Below are 27390 nucleotides of genomic sequence, written 5' to 3' on the forward strand. Positions count from 1 at the left end.
CTAGTCGTTGGACCCTGTCCAATGACTAGAAAGAGTGCTCTCTTCTCCTTTTACTCTCTTCCCCTTTTACTCTTCTTTCCTCTATAAATAAGTGGGTGTGTGCATATGTGAGTTTTTAGAGAGTGATGGGTAGTTTTCTAGGTTTTGAGTGTTGTAGTGAGACTCTTTTGTAATTTTTCATTTTCTTTTATATTATTTGAATTTCATACTTAATCAAATTGTTTATTCTTAAGTCTTGTGTTTTATGGGTATTTCCATTATGAACGAGTGTTTAACTATATTGTATTCTTGGATCATGAGACGTATTCCGGAATGCATTGGGATTTGTACCATTTCGTGACACTTGTACCCCAGTTCGGTTTTAAAAATTCGTGTTTCTATAGTTAGACAACCTTAAAAATTCCCCAAAAAATTACCCTAGCTAACCCTACCTGTCCTATACCGAACCCAATTTACAGATCATGAAAATCAATTTTCGATCTATAGACATCGTGTTTTTACCAATCCATGTCAGAAACAACGTCGGGATCCTGACCGGTTTTCGTCTGACTACTTCTGAAAATTCCCTAGGTCTGGTCCCATATCCAAAAATCCTAAAAATTTAGCCCTAAGAATGTACATCGGTTAGTTTTCAGACTCAATTTACAGATCCCAAAAATTTGTTCAAACCGCTGAGATCCAGTCCAATCTTTGGAACCTGTTAGAGCCTGAATCCCAGACCAAACCTGCAACGTCCTGACCCGTCTCGAAAATTAATTATTTTCGACCTTCTAAAACCCCTGAAAATTCCCAAAAAAAAATCTGTTTTACGTACCTGAGACCTACAGCCAGTCAACCAAGCCCAAAACCAACCATAAAACCTACGCTAGCCCTCTGCACCAGCCAAACTTTGAACCGGCAGAATTCTGTCCTGCAGGCAAACAACAACTTTGGTTTTGAGTCATGGTGACACCAGCCCAAGACTTCATAGACACTATGCAGGCTGAAACTCAACACCACCTAGGGTTGACAAGCATTAAAGTCGGTGAGACAAATAGAAAATTGGATGAACTAACTGCAATGTTGTGCGAATTCATGAATCAGCATGGGGATGAAACAGCAAGGGGGTCCAACCCACCTGAATTTTTGGACCAGCAGTTCGGCCATGCCAATGGGAACCAAATGAAGCAACCTCGTATCAAGTTTCCCACTTTCGCCAGCAAGAATCCAACCAGCTGGATCTTCAAAGCTGAGCATTATTTTTGAGTGATGCAGACCCTAGAAGCGGAAAAGGTGTTTGTCACCTCCATCCATCCGGAGGAAGATGCAACCCATTGGTACCACTAGATCGAAAAGAATATTGGCTTGCCAACTTGGGAAGTCTTTGCACGAGCACTAGCACTATGATTTGGCCCCTCTGCAAATGTACATCCTAAGCAACCAACCAGCATTCTGGAGTGCTCCCAGCAAGTGCGATGGGCAGAGGAGAAGTTGCAGAAGCAAGGGTCCAAAAGCATATGAATCGGATTCCGATCCAGATCCAAACAAAACCAAACTCGTCCACCTTTCATGAGCGAATCAAGCAGATCTAGTGCAGCAGCCGACACTAGTGGGTCCGAACTCATTTCTAATATACCTTTCAATTCTCCCAATGTGCATGTAAATGTAAAAAAGTCTCTAATGAGGCAATGGTCAAAAGGCAAAACAAAGGGCTATGTTACAACTTTAAGGAAACATGGCACCCTGGCCACAATTGTAAGACCTTGCACATGTATTGTATCTCAAATAGTGAAAATAAAAAAGAGAAGTAGGTAGAGGAGGAGGAGAAAAAGAAAGATGAGGAGCTTCCACAAGAGGAAGTCATGGAAAATTCATTTCATGCACTTGCTGGAGTGGATGTGCCACAAACAAAGCGAGTTTCAAGGACTCTCAAAGGCACCCGGATAGCTATCCTCATTAACACGGGAAGGACACAATTCTCTATGCACCCAAACATACCGAAAGGTTAAATGCCCAACCACTTCACAAGTCTCATTCAATATGATAGTAGGTAGCGGGAGCAAGGCACCAACTTCCAATTAGATGCCTTTGGCCTGCCCATGAAAGGGGCAACTCTGGTTCTAGGAATGCAATGGTTGCAGGCCCTTGGGCAAATCATATGGGATTTCAAATCCATGAGCATGAAGTTTGACAAAGAGGGGCAACGGGTTGAGATCAGTGCTCCCCGACCCAACTAGAAGATCATGGGATCCAAATCCATGATCAAGACTATGCAGCAAGGACAAGTTTTTTTGCTCCATGCCTTGGAAGGGGGTTCCCAGGGACCCTTCTCATACGAATTGGAGCAGATCCTCAACCACTTTGAAGACATTATTGTTGAACCAAAGGAGCTTTCCCCAGTAAGATCTCATGACATGCAAGTTGCTATCATTCCGAGAGTTCAACCGGCCAATGTTAAGCCATATTGCTATAGACAAAAGGAAGTGTCAACGTTCATATTTGATCAAAGAGGACGGGAAAAACCAGTGATTGGGGAGACATCCCCAATTACCGGCCTTAAAGACAAGGCCGTTTTGAAGATGGTGGGGATTAATAGCATCTCGACCCAATTAGCTTAGGTGTTTGGATATGGAGATCCCTATTAGATGAATGGGTCGACTTATCCACATAAGTGTAAACGGGATTTGGGTTAGGATAAGGGATAGTCCAGTCATCTACTAATTAAAGGACAAAGCAAGGCGATTCAAAGAAAATGAAGGGGCAGAAAATACAGTTTTCCTGGCATTATCAAATTCCCGTCCTCTTGGATCAAATGAGTGTAGCTGAGATGTGTATGCTTAGATGGATGTGTGAAAATACAATAAAAGATAAGATTCGAAACGAGGAGATACGTAAGAAGGTAGTTGCATCCATTGAAAATAAGATGAGAGAGAATCGTTTATGGTGGTTTGAACATATTCGGCGAAGACCTAATGATGCTCCAGTTAGAAGGATGGAGAAATGGAAAAATATACTAGTTAAAAGAGTTCGGGGTAGGCCTAAGAAGACTTGGATGGAGCTGACAGGAAAGGATATGAATGCTTTGAACCTCACCGAGGACATGGCATTGGATAGAAATGATTGGAGGAGAAGGATTCATGTGGAAGACCCAGAATGATTTTCTTTTTTGGTTCATATCGCCGACCCCAATTGTTTTGGGATGAAGGCATAGTTGTTGTTGTTGTTGTATCAAATTCCCAGGAGCATATGTGTCCATTTTCTAGATTAGTGCCACCTGAAGAGCAAAATGGAAAGGATATCTCTCCTACAGATAGGGTCGGTTTGGTGGGTCCTCCATTTGTGGTTTCTTTTCTATTTAAGTTATTGTAAGTTATTTCGTTTTTATCTAATTAGTAAAAGTTTTTTTTGGCTTACCTCTCTAGTAGGATTTGGCTTTTTCCATTTGGAAGAAGATTAGCTCATTAGGACTCTCTCTCTCTCTCTCTCTCTCTCTCTCTCTCTCTCTCTCTCTCTCTCTCTCTCTCTCTCTCTCTCTCTCTCTCTCCACTCCATTGCCGCCCCGTGTAAACTGGGACTCTGATTCGAGCGTGCAGCCCTCCGTATCAGGTCTGTATCAGTACTGCCCGAACATCATCAAATTTTAAGCTATGCATGTCCTTACAATGAAAGGGAGTTCCTCAAATTTTCCTGACATATTGGCATGCCAGTGTTCTTTTACTTGTGAGGTTATCTGCAAGAAAGATCAACAATGCTTCCTCTGAGTTAAAAAGTGTGAAAGAAAAAATTGTGAACATGTTTTAAATACCTTTTGAACATCCTATCCCAACCAAACTATATCCTCATTTCAGTTTGTAAATGTAAAAGGCTCTCAGTGGCAGATGACAAGATGGAAAGACCAAGGTAACAGTCTAGATATACAACTACCGCATCTCCTAAAACTAAGCCAAGTCATACCATATCTCATAGCTCTCTACTAAACATTTAAACCATATGCATCACTAAAACACTGAGCACCTCTCCTGTAACCAGAAGACCGTTAATTCATCATCATTCCAGTTTCAGCTTTACATGATGCCACAGCACAAACAACCTATCTGTAAGATTGAAAACAGTATCAGCCTTCAAACTACAACTTAGTCATTCCCAGCAGACCATAATTCATGATTCCATTCTTGGCTTTACATGATGGCACAGCACACACAAACTATCAGTAAGACTGAAAATATCATCCTACAGACCATAAATTTATAAGCAAGAAGTTGAAGATAAGGTCATATGCTACAGCAAAGTAGGAGATTGTTAAAATATGTAAAACAATCTTGTAATTTCGTATATATATTTTATATATATAAGGTGATACATATACATATATTATATATGTATATGTATCTACCTATTATATATATATATATATAAAATATATATATTGCTAAGGGTAGTTTAGGTATTTTACACATTCATTTTCGTGAATATGGTTTGTATTTTTCCCCTTTTTATTTTTTATTTTTCTTTTTCTTTAATTAATGCATTGTACTTGCATTGGGAGGAGCCCAACCCACTAGTCGTTGGACCCCCCCCCAACGGTCACATTTGTGACCGTTGGAGGGGCTCCAACGACTATGTGGAGCCCCTCCCAAGGCCTCCTAAATGCCCTATAAATATGGGCAGCTCCTCTTGTATTTTCTTAAGGGTTTTGGGATTATAGCCCAACTTTTTAGTTGTTTATGAATCTTATGAGTGCATTTGCACATTTGTGATTCTGTGTGTTGTGCTTGTTGTGCACAAGTGTTCCAAGTGTTCTTGGTGTGTGTATGTTCACACATTTATTCTCAAGGTTATTGCGTTATCGATTAAAGTATCTTGTTGAAGATACTTTCACATGGTATCAGAGCCTCGTTGAAAAAAAGAATTGTGATTCGCCCTCTCTTGCATTCCTCGAAAAGCGTGCCTTCAAGTTTTTTGAAATCAAAAAGGATCATCTTCTTCGAGCAATATTTTGGGAGCCTCTCTTGTCAAGAAAGACGCAAAAAGTATTTGAGGTATGTATTATTCTTTGTTTTCTTTCCTCTCTAATGGGCGAAAAAGACTCTCATTTCTCTCTTGAGTTTAAGTAATGGCTCAAACTATCATGTTTGGGCCGATAATATGGAAGCCCATATTAAAGGAAAGGGGCTTTGGGGTTACATTCATGGATCCATATCGGAACCGGAACCCAAAATCACCGTCATTGAAGGAGGGGATATTAAGATCCTTGAAGGGGATGAAAGACAAAAGGCTCTTGAAGAGTATTCTAAAAAACATGATGATTGGGAAATGAAGAACTTCAAGATCTTATCTTGGATTTTCTCATCCGTTGAAACCAAGATAAACGCCAATATCATCAAATTTAAAAAAGCTTCCGAAGCTTGGGTGTATCTTGAGAAAATGTACACCTCAAGAGATCTATCCCACAAGTACTTTCTCCAAAAGAGGGCTTTGACCCTCCAACAAAATGACATGACCATTCGGAAGTACTTTGCCGAATTATCCTCTATTTGGGACGAGTTCGCAATTCTTGAACCTAAATGGAGTGGAGAGGCAATCAAATTAAGGCACAAACAACTTGAGGAAGACCGGTTCTTCAATTTTCTAAATGGCCTTAGACCCGAATTTGAACAAGTGCGGTCCTCTCTTCTCTCCGCTTTCACATCACCCTCTCTTGAAGATGTTATCACCAAGCTAGGTGGTGAAGAAACCCGTATGGGGATTGGCAAAAATAATTCTAGCATTCTTGTTACTTCTTCTACTCAAGAAGATGGTGAAATAGTTAATGTCGTGTCAAGACCGGGAAATAACATGAAGACCTATAGACCTCCTCATTTCAAGAACCAAGGTCAAGGAGGAAATGATCGGTATGGCAAAAGAGACTATAGCAAATTAAATTGCTACTATTGTAAAGAACCCGGACACATCAAACCTATGTGTCCTAAATGAAAGAAATTGATTGCAACGGCTATGGCATCCCAAGCAGAAGAACGACCTTCTTCATCAAGTGAGTCTCTTTCCCTTCAACAAATCGTAGAGGCACTACAACCTCTTCTCAAGGGAGGCACTTCCGGAGCCGCTATGTCATCCTCTTCTCCCGGTAAGACATCTTGGCTTTTAGATTCTGAGGCATCCTTTCATATGACCCCTAGCTCTTGCTCTCTTTCAAATTTTTCTAAAAATTTGTTTTCATCCTTTGTTTCAACCGCGGACGGAACATCTCTTGAGATTGAAGGAATAGGTAATTTTGAAAGACAAGACTTCTTTGTTCCAAAAATTCGTTTTATCCCAAACCTTAATTTAAATCTTCTTTCCGTCTCCCAACTCTCGGACCATGGTTGCGATATAAAATTCTCTTCTAATAAATGTTGGATACAGGATCGCCAGTCTGGAAGATTGATTGGGGAAGGCTCTAGAAGAGGAGACCTCTACTATGTAGATTTTCTTCAAGTTCCCAAGAGTCAATTTTGCAATGTCGTCCAAAACAAAGATATTCATGTATGGCATAAGAAATTGGGTCATCCCAATATTGTTAAAATCTCCTATTTGCCTTTTGTTAAACATCTTTGTAAAAGTGACTTTTTATGTAATGAATGTATTCTTGGGAAAAATGAAATGTTTGCCTTTTCCTCAAAGATCCATTTTTACGACAAAACCATTTGAAATTGTCCATTCCGATGTATGGGGACCGGCTCCGGTAATGTCAAAGGGAGGATTTTCATATTATGTGATTTTAGTGGAGGACTACACTAGGTTTTGTTGGATTTATTTTCTTAGACATAAACATGAAGTTTTCTCAACTTTTAAAAGTTTTCACATGATGATTTCAAATCAATTCAATGGATGCTTAAAAATCTTTAGGTCTGACTCTGGAGGAGAATACCTCTCAAATGAATTTAAAAGTTATCTTGAAAATTTTGGTATTCTTCACCAAAAATCTTGTCCGAAAACCCCTCAACAAAATGGGTTAGCTGAACGAAAGCACAGGCACATCATTGAAACAACTAGGACTTTACTCATTTCTCAAAACATTCCAAAGAATCTCTGGGCTGAGGCAGCCCTTACTTCTGTCTATCTCATAAACAGACTCCCATCGAAAAATTTAAACAAAATTTCTCCCTTTGAAAAACTGTACGATAAGGAACCTGATTATAGCAGGTTAAGGGTCTTTGGGTGTAAATGCTTTGTTCTTACTGATAAGAATGACAAACTTTCTCCTAAAGTCATTCCTTGTGCCTTTCTTGGTTATTCTGAAACCCAAAAGGGGTTTTGTTGTTATGATATCAAAAGTGATAAATTGTATGTTTCAAGAAATGTGAGTTTTTTGGAAAATCTTAGTGGATTCGAACGTTGTGACCCTCATAATGAAAATGTAGATTATTCCTTTTTATTTGATTTACTAAATAAAGACGATGACACTAGTGATGATAAGTCAGATCAAAGTAACCCAAATGAGTTTGAAACCGAGGAAAACATCCCCTTGCTTACTTCGTCACATCAACATATTGATGAAGAATTACCTAGAGACCCTATCACCTATACTCATAGAGATCGAAACAACTTTAGGAGTGCTCTTGACAGATATAATGATATCAGTCCCAGTGCCTCTCAGAATGAAGTGATATCTCGTAGAACCGAAAGAAGTAGAAGGCTTCCTTCTAGGTTCATTTCTTATGACTCATTTTCACCAAGATATAAAGCTTGCCTTAGTGCCATCCACTCCTATATAGAACCTAGGAATTTTGAAGAAGCGCGTAAGTGCCCTTAATGGATTAATGCAATGGACAATGAACTTGAGGCTCTTAGAAGAGCCAAAACTTGGGAGTTTCAAAATCTTCCTAAAGGCAAGAAAACAATAGGGTGCAGATGGGTTTTCAAAGTAAAAACTAAAAGTGATGGATCCCTTGAAAGGTATAAAGCTCGCTTGGTTGCAAAAGAATATAGTCAAGAATATGGTATTGACTATGAAGAAACTTTTGCTCCTGAAGCTCGTATGGTCACTGTCTGATGCCTTATAATCGTTGCCTCTATCAACAAATAGAACATCTATCAAATGGATGTTAAAAATGCCTTTTTAAATGGCGATTTAAGCGAAGAAGTTTATATGAATGCTCCTCCTGGAATGAAGACTCCTAAGGGAAAGGTGCTTCGTCTTCAAAAAGCACTCTATGGTCTAAAACAAGCCCCCAAGGCTTGGTATGATAGATTTAATTTTGTGATGATTGAGAATGGTTTTTCCTCTTGTTTTACTGACACTACTCTATTTGTTAGAAAATCCAATGCAGGGATTGTAATTTTACTACTGTATGTTGATGACATGTTCATCACTGGGAGTGACTCTAACGGGGTTAAGAGTATAAAATCTATCTTAAAAGATAAATTTGAAATGTCTGACTTGGGTTTTCTAACTTATTTTTTAGGAATTGAAGTAGCATACTCTCTTAGAGGATATTTCTTATCTCAAACTAAATTTGCTTCTGAGATCATTGACAGGTCAGGTATTACAGATGAGAAGCTTTGTGAAACTCCTGCAGTAGTAGGGGCAAAGATGAAAATTGATGATGGGGTTCCCCTTTTGGATCCTACACCCTACAGACAGCTTGTAGGATCATTGATGTATCTGAGTATTACCAGACCAGATATATCCCATGCAGTCCATACTGTAAGTCAGTTTCAGCATGCGCCCACATCAGTTCACATGAGTGTCATCTTACGAGTCGTAAGATACATAAAGGGTACTCTAAATAAGGGAGTTTTTCTGTCATCTTCTTCCGACTTAAAATTGATTGCTTATACTGATTCTGATTGGGGAGGTGACCCAAATAACCGTTACTCCACCACTGGTTTTTGTGTATTCTTAGGAGACTCACTGATATCGTGGAGATGCAAGAAGCAACAAAAGGTGTCGCTCTCCTCTACAGAAGTTGAATATCGTGTCATGGCAACTACTACCATGGAGATTGTTTGGATTCATCAATTGCTAGAAGACATGGGGATTACAATAGAAGGGCCCACTACGCTTTGTTGTGACAACAAGAGTGCAATCTACATTGCGAAAAATCACACCTTTCATGAGCGAACTAAACACATCGAAATGGACTGTCACTATGTTCGTGAAGCATATCTCAGAGGAGTCATTGATCTTCCTTATGTCACGTCCGAATATCAGTTGGCAGACTTCTTTAATAAAGCCTTGTGCGCTCCGCGGTTCAACTTCCTTCTTGGCAAACTATCGGTCATCTTGCCCTAAGTTTGAGGGGGGGTGTTAAAATATGTAAAACAATCTTGTAATTTCGTATATATATTTTATATATATAAGATACATATATTATATATGTATATGTATCTACCTATTATATATATAAAATATATATATATTGCTAAGGGTAGTTTAGGTATTTTACACATTCATTTTCGTGAATATGGTTTGTATTTTTCCCCTTTTTCTTTTTTATTTTTATTTTTCTTTAATTAATGCATTGTACTTGCATTGGGAGGGGCCCAACCCACTAGTCGTTGGACCCCCCCAACGGTCACATTTGTGATCGTTGGAGGGGCTCCAACGACTATGTGGAGCCCCTCCCAAGGCCTCCTAAATGCCCTATAAATATGGGCAGCTCCTCTTGTATTTTCTTAAGGGTTTTGGGATTATAGCCCAACTTTTTAGTTGTTTATGAATCTTATGAGTGCATTTGCACATTTGTGATTCCGTGTGTTGTGCACAAGTGTTCCAAGTGTTCTTGGTGTGTGTATGTTCACACATTTATTCTCAAGGTTATTGCGTTATCGATTAAAGTATCTTGTTGAAGATACTTTCACAGAGATATCCCTTGACTGATATTTTTGTGGAATTTTGGAAAGAATTCAACTGACTGCAGCAGCACCAATTTACTCCAAAAAATAAGAATAAAAGACTAGCAGCATTGACTCAACATATACATGGATAGATTTCAATCATGTGAAGACAAAATCATAGCCATATATATGTAGAATGTACACAACCAGTATAATATACCTGGAAAGAACTCTGAAGCAAGAAAATTATTGTAGAAGTGAATGAGAAACATTAACTGAAAATTACTAGAAAAAAAAAAACTCAAAGAAGGTGGGCTTACGTGCATCTTTCTTGACACCAGGGAGAGATATTCGAAAAAGATATGCATCTTTGCTTGTGCCAATATCAACAAGTCCAACAGGTGGCCCAGCTTGCCCTTCCTTGGCTGTTCCTGTAAGAGTGATAGATGAGTTGAAGTTCCAATTTTCCACACTAGGTGAAGAAGATAGCACCAGCATGGATGGTCCGGTCTGATGAGGAGATTGAACTGGCAACTTTTCCTCAATAAAGGGCTCAACAGGAACGAAATTAGGAAGATCAATCTGAGGTGGCGGTGGCAGCTGCATTTGCAATGCTACTCTAAGACGCCTTCTTTGGTTAAAAATTCTCCTTCTAGCAGCAGCAGCAGCATTTCCATCTGGAAGATCTTTTGTTGTATCCATTACCATTGCATAGTTAGGCGTTTGTTGGCTATCATCCCTATCTGTTCTATAGCCATGCCGATAAAGTTGTGCTTCTTCTCTATCAATCTTCAGACCGTCCAATCCCGTTAACCATTTAAACCTTTGAAGATCAGAAGGACTAATATAAGATGTATCTGGATCATCAAAGAAAACTATTCCCTTGAAAATCTTGAAACTTCCTTTATACCTTCCTTGTTTGTGAAGATCAGGAGGGAACAAGGTAGTGAACTGCCGGTCATCATCAAGACTTTCCAGTACTGGTGGAGGAAGATGCCCTTTAAAATATTGGTACAGAGAATGCAATCTCAAGACAGCACTGGGATGTGAATTGCGCAAAACATAATAGTAAAGGCACTCCACATCAGAAAGCTTAAGGAAAGCTGCTCCCAAATCAGTCAAATAGTAAACAGGAAGGCCTTCAGCTATTCGCTGGAAGGCTGACCGCCTTGGAAGATCAGTTTTGACATCTGGGCCAAGGTAAGTACCCATTATGAAGTTCACCAAGAAACGCTGATCACTAACTGAAGCTTCCACTAAAGGTTGAGGGTTCTCAATAATATCCATGTGGCTTGATTAGATCTGGTAAAGTTCTGTACCTTCCTGGACTACCAAAATTCAAAACACCAGCAGAAACAGTGAAAATTTGGATATGTTATCAAGGTGTAATAAGAAAACATTTTTAAAATGTGCAGTTTTCATGTAAGACAAAGGGCCAGAATTTTTACAAAAATCTTGAGATGAAACCATCAAACATATATATGTAGATGACGACGAAAACAACATAGTATGGCAACATTTAAAAAAGAGCTTGTAGTTTTGCATCTAAACCTTAACCAACAACTTCAGCACTCATTCCAGATTCAATCTTGCACAGAATATCAATTAGAAATGAATCATGAGACATTGAGACACAAACCTTAAAACACCAGCAGAAACAGTGAAAAATTGGATATGTTATCAAGGTGTAATAAGAAAACATTTTTAAAATGTGCAGTTTTCACGTAAGACAAAGGGCCAGAATTTTTACAAAAATCTTGAGATGAAACCATCAAACATATATATGTAGATGACGACGAAAACAACATAGTATGGCAACACTTAAAAAAGAGCTTGTAGTTTTGCATCTAAACCTTAACCAACAACTTCAGCACTCATTCCAGATTCAATCTTGCACGGAATATCAATTAGAAATGAATTATGAGACATTGAGACACAAACCTTAAAACACGAGCAGAAACAGTGAAAAATTGGATATGTTATCAAGGTGTAATAAGAAAACATTTTTAAAATGTGCAGTTTTCACGTAAGACAAAGGGCCAGAATTTTTACAAAAATCTTGAGACGAAACCATCAAACATATATATGTAGATGACGACGAAAACAACATAGTATGGCAACACTTAAAAAAGAGCTTGTAGTTTTGCATCTAAACCTTAACCAACAACTTCAGCACTCATTCCAGATTCAATCTTGCACGGAATATCAATTAGAAATGAATCATGAGACATTGAGACACAAACCTTAAAACACGAGCAGAAACAGTGAAAAAATGGATATGTTATCAAGGTGTAATAAGAAAACATTTTTAAAATGTGCAGTTTTCACGTAAGACAAAGGGCCAGAATTTTTACAAAAATCTTGAGATGAAACCATCAAACATATATATGTAGATGACGACGAAAACAACATAGTATGGCAACACTTAAAAAAGAGCTTGTAGTTTTGCATCTAAACCTTAACCAACAACTTCAGCACTCATTCCAGATTCAATCTTGCACGGAATATCAATTAGAAATGAATCATGAGACATTGAGACACAAACCTTAAAACACGAGCAGAAACAGTGAAAAAATGGATATGTTATCAAGGTGTAATAAGAAAACATTTTTAAAATGTGCAGTTTTCACGTAAGACAAACGGCCAGAATTTTTACAAAAATCTTGAGACGAAACCATCAAACATATATATGTAGATGACGACGAAAACAACATAGTATGGCAACACTTAAAAAAGAGCTTGTAGTTTTGCATCTAAACCTTAACCAACAACTTCAGCACTCATTCCAGATTCAATCTTGCACGGAATATCAATTAGAAATGAATCATGAGACATTGAGACACAAACCTTAAAACACGAGCAGAAACAGTGAAAAATTGGATATGTTATCAAGGTGTAATAAGAAAACATTTTTAAAATGTGCAGTTTTCACGTAAGACAAAGGGCCAGAATTTTTACAAAAATCTCGAGATGAAACCATCAAACATATATATGTAGATGACGACGAAAACAACATAGTATGGCAACACTTAAAAAAGAGCTTGTAGTTTTGCATCTAAACCTTAACCAACAACTTCAGCACTCATTCCAGATTCAATCTTGCACGGAATATCAATTAGAAATGAATCATGAGACATTGAGACACAAACCTTAAAACACCAGCAGAAACAGTGAAAAATTGGATATGTTATCAAGGTGTAATAAGAAAACATTTTTAAAATGTGCAGTTTTCATGTAAGATGGCCAGAATTTTAACAAAAATCTTGAGATGAAACCATCAAACATATTTATGTAGATGACGACAAAAACAAATAGTATGGCAACACTTAAAAAAGAGCTTGTAGTTTTACATCTAAACCTTAACCAACAACTTTAGCACTCGTTCCAGATTCAATCTTGCACGGAATATCAATTAGAACTGAATGCTCAAACCATCCTTCTGAGCACCTAAACACAATTTTGGAAAAATTGTTTCTTTAAATATAGCTCCTGGATAAGAGTAACTCGGTGGTTGTAGCATATGATGATTATGGTAATGTGGATGGTGGGATGATGATAAGAACAGTAACATGTTGCAGAGTTGAGGCATAGTGATGATGATGGTCATAAGAATGATTATGATCATGTCCATGATGGCAGTATAGTAATGGTTGTTATGATGTTGGAGGTGGTCAACGAAGGTAAAAGTTCAATAGAAGAGAAAAATAACGGTAGTAGAAGGAGAGAGAAAGAGAGGATAATAATGACAAGGAAAATGAAAGTTAATATGATGATGATGGTGGCAGTTGACTATATTACTTCTATATTTACAAGAAGTATTGATTGGTATTATTCATGAATGCACTGCAATGGAATTACAGGCATACTTAGCGTAAAATTATTCACAATTTTCAGAATCCATAGCTATACATTTGAAAAAGATAACACAAGAAAAAGTTCAATGTTGATATAGGATAGGAGTAATTTTTTATACAAAATGTAAACCATCATTGATCGATTGGCTATGATGGAACATGAAGTATCAAAAAAGGGATAAGATCTTGAATGGTTTAGGGCCAGAATATCAAGTTTTAAGCACTATATTCCAATGATTGTCGATGTTACCTTCTTTAAAGGACAACAGGACTTTAACAACTGGAATATGAGATAAGTTTGCATAACCCATCAAGAGGAACCAGCTAGACTTCAAAAGATACAGATAATGTTTTAGCTGCTATCCTAGGATCTTCATCCTCACGAGGATGTGGACAAGGTAACTATTTTGGAGGAAAATGATAAGCGATAATGCCAAACCAAAGAGATCATGGATCTTGCTTAAGTCTCATTTACTCCTTTTGCTATTTATGCAAAGGATCTTCACACAAACAGAATGTTAGCTGAAGGAGAATTAAGTGAAGTATCCACATCAGAATCAGATTCAAAGCTTAGTTCTAGTTCATTGCACATATATTTGATGCTATTGGGTGTGGCCTTGATGGCTTGATGTGCTAAGTTTGGCATCTGGCATTTCCGCTTTGAACATTATGGCCGCTGGTTTCTTGAGAATCTTGTCTCTAGAGATTCCCGAGTTGTCAAATTTGTAAATCACTTGTTACCATTTGCAGCATACAAAGAGTTATGAAATTATTTTAAATTTTTCATTCTCAATGTATGGGTTCTAACATAGAGACTCACATTTTTGTGTAGCAGATGATGCCACATTTATTGGTGATTATTCCCATTGATGTAGATATATTTCTATGAAAATTTGAAGTGTTTTATATCTTTTTTGCAAGTTCAATGCCTTTATCAAAAATAAATTCTCTACCATAGTTATCGGAAGCACTCAGCCAAAATAGGTTCCTCCCTTACAAGCATAAATTACATTAATGAGAAATAACCCTAAAACCCTAATTAAGCATTCATGCTATTTAAGAAAAGTAAATAAAAAACGTAATCCCTAACAAGCATCATACATTATGCTAACTGAAAAAAAAACTAAAATCAAAACCGTATCAAGTATTCATTCATAGAATATTGAAAAAAAAAAAGAGGTGGAAAGAAGAAGACCCAGCCACGACCAGGAGCGTGGGTCGGAGAATCCGCCGGACCGCCGGACGCAATCCGGTAGAGTTTGGGGGCAGAGAGAGAGAGAGAGATGACCTCAACGAGTACACCCAAGAGAGAGACCACCGCTGGTGTCACCTGCCGGACGGCGAATGCCGCCGGAGTGCAGCGTGCAGAGAGCGTTGGGCAGGTGGAGTCGCCGGAGAGAGAGAGAGAGAGAGAGAGAGAGAGAGAGAGAGAGACGAGGGTTTTGTCCAAGAGGGTGTGCCGGTTTCAAACTGGGTTGAAAGCCCAGGTTTTCCTAGAATCGGGGTTTCGTGAAACCCGCTTCGAGCGTGAGCCAAATAAGCCAGATAACCAGGTTTTGGGATACGCGGAATAAAGGCATGTTTGATTGCTTGTCCAGGTTTGGACAAAATGAACAAAAAGAACTGAACAGAATATTGGTTTTGTTCGTTTTGTAACAACTGTTTTAAGTCCAACGTTTGTTTGGATCGTACTCAAATGTTATGTTCCAAATGTCCGTTGTTTGATGACAATGTACGGATAACTTGGACAGTCATGGGTAATGGGTCAAATTACTTCATTTTGGATCCGTTCACTATTTTACATGTTTTAACAAGTTTATTATGGTTTTTTGCCCAAATATGGATCCAATTACGCAATTATATCTAAAATCATGAATTTTTGCCCTGAATATGGATTTAGAATTGGAATTTTGCCCTGAATATGAATCTCAATCTCTCCAGAGAGATTATCGCAATAGCCAATCAAAGAAACCAAATGACGATGTCGAAGCTTGGACAACATCTAAATTTCGGTCTGAAACTCAGTGAGACCTTGCTCCGATATTGGAGTTCCTCTTTTAATAGCAACGTTGGTGCCATCGTTAATCATTCCCTTATAAACTTTGCCAAAGCCACCTACACCGAGAAGCAGACCCTCATCAAACTTGTTGGTCACATCCAATATCTCTTGGAAGGTGAATAACCGCTCCAAGTTTGAATTTGCCAAAGAGATGAAGCTGGCAATTCCGGTATTATGAAAAGTAGTTGAAACTTTGCTCATGGTGTGTGAATTTCCATATAATGGCAATGGCAGTCATGAATGAGCATGGTGTCACCTTTTCGATCTTAGAAAAACAAAGCAACAGTAATACAAAGCTATGAGCAGAATTGTCGCCAAGCTGCCCACAATCACTCCAAGAACGATTGTCAACATCTAGGGATGGTAGTGGACGGGGGAAAGTGGGGCCCTGCCCCGCCTCACCCCATTTGGACTGGGGATGAAGTGTATGAAACGGGGATGGAGGCGGGGATGAAGGTTAAAATCCATTCCCGTTCGGGGATGGACTTACACTTTTCCCTGCCCCGCCCCATCCCATCTCTAGTCCTTCTAAAGGATGGCAATAGACTACGGGGAAACATGGCCCCGCCCACCTCATTCTCGTTTAAACCGGGGATGGAGGACATGAAACGGGGATGAAGGCGGGGGTGGAGGTTAAAATTCATCCCCGTGTGGGGATGGAGGCGAGGATGGAGGTTCTAATCTTGAGACGGGGCGGGGGTGGAGACCTTGTCCCCCGCCCCGGTCCATTGCCATCCCTATCAACATCATCTTCTTCGGTTGTGAACCAGAATAAATGTCTCGGACAGAAAGCAGGCCATCCAAACTCCCAGCATCATTGTTGATCTTCATGATCTCTAAACCATTGAGAGTGGCATTGGCATTATCCAAAACAGTCGAATCAGGGCCAATGCTCACATTTATACAAGTTGATCCAGGAGAGGTATTGGAAACAAAATCTGCATAATATGGTCTTCTCAACATATTGGTCTTCTTGGAGGGATCAAGATCAGTTGCCCCATAATCAAAATTAACATACACATTGAAGATGAGCTCATTCAAAGCATCGCTAATGATATCACATAAGTGAAGTAAGCTTGGATCAACGGGGAAAGACCATGTGATGTTGTAGTTGACATTTAAAACATCTGCATCTGTCATTGCTTCAGCAGTGGCATATACCCAATTAAGCACGATCTCCTTGGTGACCATCGTTCCGTTGTTAATGGAGGATGGATCCACATATGCAACCGTCACGGAGTTGTTAGAGAACAGGTAAACCCTAAAATTCTCCCAAGTTCTTCCTAATGTATCATTGATTGGAGTGATCTTAGGACCTCCCACATTGAGCCTGTATACAGTTGGTTTGACTTTTTGTAAATGATATTTTTAAAAGATAATTTCAATAAAAACATTTGGAAAATCGTCAACCAAAGATAATAAAAACCGACTTTCCACAGAAGTGGCGAGTATGGGTCAAATCCACAAGGAACAGGATATATTCTGAATTAATTCTAAAATAGCAATTATTAATATCATAGAGTTTTACAACTATGTTATTATTACAATTCTAACTAACTAACAATCTAAAAACATGAAAATGAACAAAAGCAGGTATCTAAGTCTTCTCCAAATTGCCAGGGGTAAATCTGTCTTTTTACCACATGTGCATCTGCACTTCGCATTGGAAATACACCTGTAAATCTGTTTCTAACTTATCAACCTACAACATTGAAAAGAAAAAGTTAGTACAATTCACAATTAAATCTAAATTACAAGCTACGATTACTTCTAAACTAATAAAGAAATTAAACTACAATTAAATAAATACAGAAAACCAAACCTACAAGTTCTAACTAAACTAACTAAACAAACAATCCTAATTAGTATAACTACAGTTAATTCACTAACTACATGCTAGAAAATACTAAAAACTACGTTTAATCAAATAATTAGCTAAATGATTGTTTTGTCCCTAAACAGTGCAAAAGTGGATTCTGATAGCTTTTCGCAAACAAATGATTTGAAGGGGCAAATGAATTCCAAATTTCACGAAATCACTTCTGTTCTATTTCTGACAGATCCAAGAATCTGACAGATTTTACGGATTTAAAAAATTCATTTGTAACACCAGATATAAGCATTTCAAATTTCAGGGAAAATCTGGAAATCGCAGGACCCGAAACTAAAAAACCCGAAAAAACTCTTTTTGGAAAACGCTTAAAAGTCAGACCAAATCAACTCGAAATGAGTTGATTTTTGGTCTGCTGACAGTGAACACATAGATAGAGAGAATAAAATAAGAATTTTTAGAAAACTACAAAAACATTTACATAAAATGACGAGTGCATGATAGGGTAAAAATCAGATTTGAGAATCAGTGCACTATTCATTCATGCAAATCAACTAATTTCACTTTTACTTTAAAGTACACACAAAAAGAGTCCTAAACTACTCTAAGCTACTGTTAAACTACATAAAGTACATGCAATTAACTTAATTAACCATTCATGCAAACAACTAAACAAAGACTACAAAATCTAATAAAAGCAAAACACTATTTTTAACTAATGTAATTTACTTTGCAAGAATAACTACATTATCTACATTACTGACTTCTAAACTAGAGTTAAATATACAACTACACCTAAGAGAGGGTTAGAATCTAACTACTTAACTAATTACTCAATGATTAATTTTAAAATCTACTTGGTACATAACCACTATCCTAAACTAAAATATCATTCTAATTAAAATATCCATATGAATGTTTCTAATATACTCTACCTAATATAGACTAATCAAGCAACTAACTAAGTATTCTATGAGTACTCTAAAGCCTAGTTGCACACGATATTAACCTAATGTTAGTTTAACCAGGGTTAATAACTAACTAGGGTTAGCTAGGGGCCGGTTAACTACCTAGGGTTAGGTTGACTAAGGTTGCTAATTAACTAAAATGAAAACCTACTAAACAAAGACTATTCACTAAAACTCGATGTTGAAATAATTACAACTAAAACATAATCTATCTACATTAGACAACTAAATAGTATACAAGCTAATATTAAAAGAAGACAACACACTTAACTAATTTAGAAAAACACGATTTTGACAGTCTAATCCTAATCAATAAATACTCAATTAATAATATTCTATCTAGGTTATGTCAGAATAGGAAATTAGGAGAAGGGCTTATCAATGCTCAATTACGAAATTGGAAAGGACCACCTCTACCATGTCTTACCTTAATAGCTCAATTGGAAAGGGCATAACTTCAAAAATCGTCCAGCTAATGAACCCCACACGTTTTTAGGTGTTGCATTCAAAACAAGAGATCCTTTTTGAAAACCTTTCCCAAAACACGATTTTATTAATAGATTTGAATTTAATAATTGTTTCCAAACGTGTAAAGGAAAGAACTCTTTATATCTTGGCTGGATAAAAGTCATTAAGGCTTTCCTTAACTGCATCCCACGAATTTGGAGGGTTAGCATCCTTACAAAAATCATTTTCTAACCACTATGCCCCAATTGCCCCTTATCCAAAATACATAAACCATTCAATCAACTAATATAATCTATCCCTAACCTAACTAAATTAACCTATACAAAAATAATACAAAGAGTATACTATTATGCAAAACACGAATTGGAAATATTAGCTATTTTAACTACTATACCAAAACGACATTAGCAAATTGACTCTAACATGACTAAATGAAATACAATGAACCTAGACACTACACTAATTACCTAAAACATGTAACTCTTCCTAAATTATCTAATTCAATTCTTGACAAGTAACACATAATTCAAAGCTAACCTAAACGAAAATCCAAAGAAAACGTTTTACACTAATACACCTACATTACATCTAGACACTTTAAACATAATTTATGGCTACATCTATTCTAAATTGCACCAAATATTAATTCAACATGCTATTACCTATGAAATTTACACAAAACAAGAATTAAACAAGACACTATGTTAATTTACCAAACAAAATCAATTAGAACCACATTTGAATTACACTATGACGACAACCAAGAATCTAATCTAAACTACAATAACACACATTCATAACTGAAATTTTAAAACATGAAACACAAACATTAATCTAACTAACATGTTGTAAATTAAATAAACACTGAAAACACATTCTAGGCATTTGCATTACAATCGACTAAGCTAAAAACAAAACAACAATTCATCTATCGACTAAACCTAATGCAGTATTAAAGTTACTTAACTCTACACAACAATTCAAACACTTAGACTGATTTATCAAAATACTTTTTATAACATAAACACTACAGCCGGCTGGACTGCACACATAAAAATCAGAAAAACAGAAACTCGACTTTTAATTTTCTCAAAATCTGAAAACGCCTAAAACAATTAAACAATATCTAGATCCTAATGTGCTGGTTTCTGCACACACACACACCTAAACTAAGGCTCAAAAAATAAAAAACGCATAACACACAACAAATAAAACAACACACAGTCGCAAAACCACACGCACAAACTGGGTTCTAACTAGAAGAAAGGGATGAGAAGATCATACCTCAAGGGCGATCTGACGAGTAGAGGGGTGGAAAGAGCGGACTTTGCCATGGTTTCGCGTCACAAGGAACCTCGGTGATGCTGTCTAACATCGCTTTGCTGCCATTTGCAGGGAAACGGGCTGGATGAAGTTTCCCGAAGGTGGCGTGCTTTAATGAAGAAGAGAGCCATCGGGGGTAGGGATGGCTTGCTATGGAGGGGCAGACGACACCCCTACCACGACTGGTTCACTCCATCTGCAGCTGCAACCAGTAAAAAGACAACCTTGATGATTAGTTTCAGTAGGGTGAGAAGAGAAGGCAGATCTGAAAGGAGAGAAATGAGAGAAGAAGGGTTGTCATCTTCATTTGATTTGGCATGGACTCCATGGCCGATCGTGGATGTTGAAGAAGAGTGGATGAATGATGGCTGGGGAGTAAGGTGGCTGGAGCAAGAGTCGTGCCCCTAGGGCACAAAAACCTAAGCAAATACAGCCCCCATGTGGGGCGTCATGTTCTATTTAAATGGTTGGGCTCTTTTCTGGGTTTTCCAGAAAAGGAATTAAAATAAAAACTTTTATTGGGCGCCTCTTTTGATGGGGGGTTTTTAGAAAACCTTTTAGAAAAACATGAATGGCTGGGCTGGAGTGGATCTATATGTGTTTTAACCCAGATGGGCGTTTGGATCCAAATTGTCCAATTTTACTCCGCGGTTTGACCCGTTACACTGTAAATGCAATAACTTCTTCGTTTTAAGTCTGATTCGGATGAATTTTGAACCGTAGCTCCATAACATCAATATGCACCTAAGTGTGGGTTCTAAACCTATAGATGATGCATTTATGCAGTGAAGATATATTAAGAATACGTGTATTTAATGCATCATCAATAGTCTCCAGAGCCAAATTGGACATACCACTAAAAGGGGAACCAACAAAGACCTGCTCAGTCGCATTTCGTTGATCTCTCTGAGGACCAAAGATGCACTGATCTCTCCGGCAACCAACCCAGCTGCATTTCGTCGAAGATTTTTCCACCGACGAGGAACCAAACTCCGAGAAACAAGACAGATCCGACGACACTAGGGTTGGAGTCAAAGCTTGCAGAAGAAGAATTGTGAGAAGAAGAGGAAGAAGCGCAAACGAGGAGAGAAGTTTCTAGTGTGCTCGTCGATGCACAAATTTCTTTTTTGGTTCCCTCTGTTCCTGTTCTTTTTGTAACAGAGAGGGGAGGTGGATCAACAATTACGGTATATATTGAACATGACGGACGCATGAAATGCCATCCGTCGTGTCCAATGTTTGTTGAAAATCGTTGTTCCCAACATGATTTTCGTTCAAATCACACTGAGGAACGGTGCATCAAACGTACCCTTAGATATGTTTGATGGCTTGTCCAGGGTTGGACGAAATGAACAAAAAGAATGGAACAGAACATTGGTTTTGTTCGTTCTGTAACAACTGTTCCAAGTCCAACGTTTGTTTGGACCGTACTCAAATGCTATGTCCCAAATATCTGTTGTTTGATGATGACGTGCAGACAACTTGAATAGTCAAGGATAATGGGTTCAATTACTTTGTTTTGGATCGTATAACCCGATCCATTCACTATTTTACATTTTTTAACAAATTTATTATGTTTTTTGCCCGGATATGGATCCAATTACAAAATTATATCTAAAATCTTAAATTTTTGCTCAAAATATGAATTTGGAATTGGATTTTTGCCCCAAATATGAATTTTGAATAAGATTTTTGCCCCAAAATATGGGTTTTTTCTTTGAATATGGATCTCAAATTGGATTTTTGCCTCAAATATGGATCTCAAATTGGATTTTTGCCCAAAATATGGATCTTGAATTTGACATTTGCCTCGAATATAGATCTCTAATTGGATTCACTGCTTTTAAAAGTATGCATGCCTACTTCCTTAACATTTGATGATGAATACATAAGATTTGGAAAAGCAGGCAACATGCTTGCTGCATTTTTTTCAATATCACAACTATGGGAAGTCAATAACCTTGTGCCATGCAATGGGCTCACGGCACCACTGAACATAATTGGATGAGAGACTATCCTGCAAGTACCTCCACCCGCCTGATCAATTATTCCCCAAACACTAAATTTATAATGTAGATTTATGAAAATGATCCATGGTATGATTTCCACTTAAGTTGGTTTATCCTCGACAAATTTACTAATAGAGTGGTTGATTTGCAAGTGGATCACAACCATGACTAAAATTTGATAAACCTCAACCATCAACTAACTGCAAATATGAATCAAAATCTTAGAAGAATTATTGAAAAAGAAAAAAAAAAGATTGAGAGCTCTACCAATCCACCATACTTAAAAATGCTTACGATCAACAAAGAAGACTTTACAAAAAAAAACTTTGTCTTCAATCATATTTGTGCTTTCATGGTTTTTATCCTGGTTTCATAATCAACACAAAAAAATGGATACAATATATATTGAATTAACCATACAACATTAACCTGTGCCACACAAATACTCTTTTTTTATTCATATAATGAATCCTTTAATATACTAGTCGCATTGAGAACTTAAAAAATAGCAGGAAACAGATCATGAATTGGTTGCCAACTAAGCAAAACATGGTTAATCACCATATTAGATAAGTACAACTAGAAATATTATATCAGACAACGGGTGTTTATAAAAGCCAATAATCAATTGTATTACCAAAGATATACATCAAATGATAAGTTACAGTGGAAGAAGATTAAACTTTCTTTTTGTGTTGTAAACTGAACGTTAGAGGGATCATTTACCAACAAACTAATGAATTTATGTTTGTATTAGACAACTGCAATCATGAAGAAGAAGTCCACTCACATAATATATAGGCTATGTTAACTCAAAATCCTGAAGCAAACTCACTCAAATTTCTAAAGATCTATTTTGTAATATTTTACATGCTTGTTCTACAGAAATATAATCATACCACAACTTTGTTTCTCATAATGAGGCAAAACTTTTATGTGTTGTGCTTCTTCCAGGGTCATAGATAGCAGTTTTGCATAAGCTTAAAAGACAACAACATAAAAAATGAAGAACCCCCAAAAAGAAAAGAGAAAGAAAAAATAAATCACAATTCCTAACTACACATACATCCAACCACCAAGCTTCTACACTGCTACACACATACATCCAACCACCAAAACACAAAATTCAACAACCAAAATCCATGATCAAAACCAACATCAAACACCCCACAAATTCTCAACCAAAACATCATACAAACCATGAATGATGAAACAAACTTTAAAGAAAACACAAAAACAAAGTGGAGAAAAACTGAAAGGAGAGGAAATTTTTTTAACATAATTTCTCAATCTAGATAATGATCTCGCATTTGACATTAAAGAGAGAAGGAACAGGGGAAAAAAATGAAAAAACATAAATGGGGTCTTTGGCAGGATGGGTCAGGCAACATTGGGAGAGTGGGGGACTCTGGCGAGCGAGAAAGAGACTCCAGTGAATGGGGTCTCTGGAGGGCTGGGTCAGGCGAGTTTGGGGTCTCTGGCAAGCAGGAGACTCTAGCAAATGGGGACCAGTGATTAGGGTCCAACGACTCACAGTGAGCCTGAGGCAGTAGCGGCAACGGTGGCGACTAACAAAGGAGAGGTGAGGGTTCTCCGACGAGGCACCATGAGAGTTCAACGTCAGGCAACCAATATACTAGTATGGAGGAATCGATTCCCTCTCGATGAGAGACACAAGAGTGAGGAGAGAGACGAGAGGAACCCTTCTCGATGAGAGAGAGAGAGAGAGAGAGAGAGAGAGAGAGAGAGAGAGAGAGAGAGAGAGAGAGAGATGAGAAAAAAGAGCGAGTGAGAAGGTGGGCAACTGCAAGCTTTTTAAGGCATCAATGGGTTGAACAGAAATCCGATCGACGGGTTGGACCGTTGCTGCAACGCGAGGAGGTCGGCATCAATGTTGGATTCCGACAAAATTTCAGAGGGAAGGATCAAAATTAGGGAAACGAAGAAGAGGGGGATGATGGGCTAAGCTATTTTTCACAGAGAGAGACGCATTGATGGGCGCGGCACGCCCGTCGATACATTTTTTTTGTCCCCTCCATTCCTGTTCATTTTATAACAGGGGGGAGGTGGATCGAAAATTACGTACTAATATGGACGCGGTGGATGCACGGAATGTCGTCTGCCACGTCCAATGTTTGTTGAAAATCATCATTTCCAGTGTGATTTTTGTCTGAATCACGCTAAGAACAGTGCATCAAACATACCCTAAGGGACCGTTTGAACCGTGAACAACACTGGACAGGACATCACGTCCTATCATGTACTGTCGGCTAATGTTCTAACATGTGTTGTCCACACATCATTAAAAATGGCATTTTTATTGTTTGTTCCTGTCAGTCTGCCACTCTTTCGAGAGTGGTAGGGATCATCGACGACATTGTTTCTGCGCCACATCAGCATCCATGCATCCCACATTTGCATGAGAGCATCGATGCACATGGTGCCCTCGCTTAGTGCATCCTATAGACGGGGATTCAAACGCCCCCTAGATGTCCCAAGAACCTGTAAACACCCCAAATTTTCCTCATCCATTCTCAGACAATCTCCCTTGTGCAGTGCCAACCCTGCTAGGTTGGTGTAGGAGTCAAACCCCAAATTTGTGTCAGAAAATTACCATTTTACCCACTTTCATTAGGAAAATTACCATTTTACCCCTAATTCATCCCGGACCCCAGTCAGTCAGAGTCAACCAAGCTCATTGGTCAGTTTAGAACAGTTAGAATATCAGTCATTTCAAGCTCATCTGAGCTCACAATGAACAAACCATTTCCATTTCTAGCCATTCCTGCTAAAATGGGATCATTTCTCCAGGAATGAGCTCATTTCTCACTTAAATCCAAGTCAATTGTCTCTGAGTCTATTCATAATCAATCTTATTCTTCTGAGTCTAGCTTAAGTTCACCAGGAGTTCAAGTGCTCTAGTTTCAGTTCAAAAACATTTACAAGTATCTGGAGCCCGTTTTAGCCTATTTCAGCTCTTTCAGCTGAAATTGAGCTGAGTCCAGCTAGTTGAGCTAGTGTTCGAGCTTCAATTTTAGTTCATTTCAGTATTAATGACCTTTGTTTTAGCTCAAACCCAACTCTAGTTTGTAATTCACTTCACTCCAGTGACCATTTCTCTAAAAATAGCAGCTTTTCTTGACAATTCAGTCTGGGAGTTCAGTTGAGTCAGTGTCTTGTCAGTTTATTTGAGTTCTGAAACCCTAGAACCCAGCTCAATCTAGTTCATTTTAGTTTAATCCAGCTCATACCCCAATTTTCAGTGTCACACTCGCCCAGTAAAGCCCAAAAACCATTTCTTGAACCATTTTGCAAATTTTATCAATTTTAACACTTTTAAACTGGTATAGGTGTCAGTCAAAGTCCAATATCCAAAATTCTTCATTCAGGGTCTGCATTTCGCATAGCATTTCATGTCATTTCATATCATTTCTCAGCATTTCATAACATTTCATCGCATTTCATTTCATTTTCGAAGTCCAGAACTCCAGTTTTATAAATTTCAATTCAGATTGAGTTTTAAAAGTTTTAAGAAATCAATCTTAAACCCTGGGTTTCCAAAATTGACATTTTTACCCCCAAGATTCTAAATTTGGAAATATTTTCTCGAGAAAAACAATCTGGATTTCTTTCAAACTCAAATTTTCAAATTCTAAACTGGATTTGCTTCGCAACGAGGTATGAAACTTCAAATTTTGAGCTCGTTTAAAAAACAACCAAAAATAGCTCATTTCGTTCAAAATTTTTCTAAAAAGACTATTCTACTCCTATGGTCCTCAAAATGAATTTCAAATTTGGAAAGTGAACCCACTCTGAAATGGCTCATTCATTTACATCTACATTTTTATTTTAAAATAAAATATATATATATATATCTCTTTTCTATATTTTCTTTCATTTTGTTTTATTTTAATTCCTATTTTTTATGAAAGGAGGTGGGACCCACCAAGGTGGTCGACGGAGCCTCCAGCCCCCTCTCTCCTTCTTTCCTTTTCTTTCTTTCTTCTCTTTCTTTCTTTCTTTCCTTTCTTCTTTCTTCTCCTTTCTTTTTTTCCTTCTTTTCTTCTTCCTTTCTTTCTTTTTCTTTCTTTTTTCTTTCTTTCTTTTTCTTTCTTTTCTTTCCCTCTTTGTCATTCACGTATCACCACTTTAAGGCCTTCCTCCTTTCTCTTCTCCTTCTTCTTTCTTTTTCTTTCTTCCTTCTTTCTTTCCTTCTTCTCTTCCTTTTCTTTCCTTCCTTCTTTCTTTCCTTCTTCTCTTCCTTTTCTTTCCTTCCTTCTTTCCCTCCTTTCTTTCTTTCCCTTCCCTATGGTCCAGCCACCATAAGACCCCAGTCTCTTTCCTATTCTCCCATCCAAGCACCATACGGTGGATTCTCTCCACCTCTTATCTCCCATTAACCCCTTCTCATTAAAAACTCAGGCTTTTTTTTCCCCCTAAGTTATGACAAAAAGAAGACACCCATACGTGAACCCACCTCTCTCTCTCTCTCTCCCTCTCTCTCTCTCTCTCTTTGCTACACCCTCAAGTCCTCTCCTCAGCAGCCATGGTTGTCATTGCTTGAGCTCCCCTACAACCACCTCCACCATAGTGAGTTGAAGCACCCACTTGCAGCCTTGTTCCAGCCACCTTGTAGCAGCTCTCCCACGGTTCCAGCAGCAAGGAAGCAACACCATACCACACAGCAAGCTCCAGCCTTCAACCCCCTTTGTTGCAGCAGCCTCCTCCATCAGTTTAGCACCCCGAATAGTGCAACCGCATCGCCACCTTCAAAGCAGCCATCATCTTCAATCTTCTTCAACTCCCAGCAAGTTGCAACAACATCTCCAACCGTGCATCAAGATCCCAAGGTAAGGCATCCTTTTATCCCTATTTTTTTTGCTAAATCCATAGGTTAATGTTTGGTTGTCTTATGCTATGAGGCTACATTGAGGAAAAGGATCTGTCTGATCTATGGATCAGATCCTTTCTCACCAATAGCCAACATAAAATTTAAACATACCTCGTTGATGATTTCATTGTTTCTCATCATTATCATATAGGTTTTTGTATTTATAGGCTCTGCATTTAGTTTGTTTCA

At 38.0% G+C, this 27390-nt stretch overlaps 1 protein-coding gene and 1 pseudogene across 3 annotated transcripts in view; both read right to left on the minus strand.

Annotated features, from left to right (window-relative positions):
• LOC149811905 (increased DNA methylation 2-like) overlaps positions 1–15126 on the minus strand; it is a 28401-nt gene extending 13275 nt beyond the window's left edge. Inside the window, exons 1-3 of one of the 3 annotated variants that reach the window (XM_089992731.1) lie at positions 14941–15126; positions 10709–11121; positions 10119–10621 (exon numbers count right to left, since the gene is read on the minus strand). In XM_089992731.1, coding sequence (XP_089848857.1) covers positions 10119–10621; positions 10709–11085 — 880 coding nt within the window. In that variant the 5' untranslated portion in view covers positions 11086–11121; positions 14941–15126. Of the gene's footprint in view, positions 1–10118; positions 11127–14940 lie in introns of all 3 variants that reach the window. The other 2 variants (XM_089992729.1, XM_089992730.1) reach the window with 2 other exon arrangements.
• Positions 13158–27040, minus strand: LOC149811906 (receptor-like protein kinase THESEUS 1; annotated as a pseudogene).
• Positions 27041–27390: the final 350 nt, after the last annotated feature.

This window comes from Nuphar pumila, chromosome 17 (assembly GCF_984573655.1).
Source record: "Nuphar pumila chromosome 17, dmNupPumi1.hap1.1, whole genome shotgun sequence".
In the NCBI taxonomy this organism is placed as follows: Eukaryota; Viridiplantae; Streptophyta; class Magnoliopsida; order Nymphaeales; family Nymphaeaceae; genus Nuphar; species Nuphar pumila.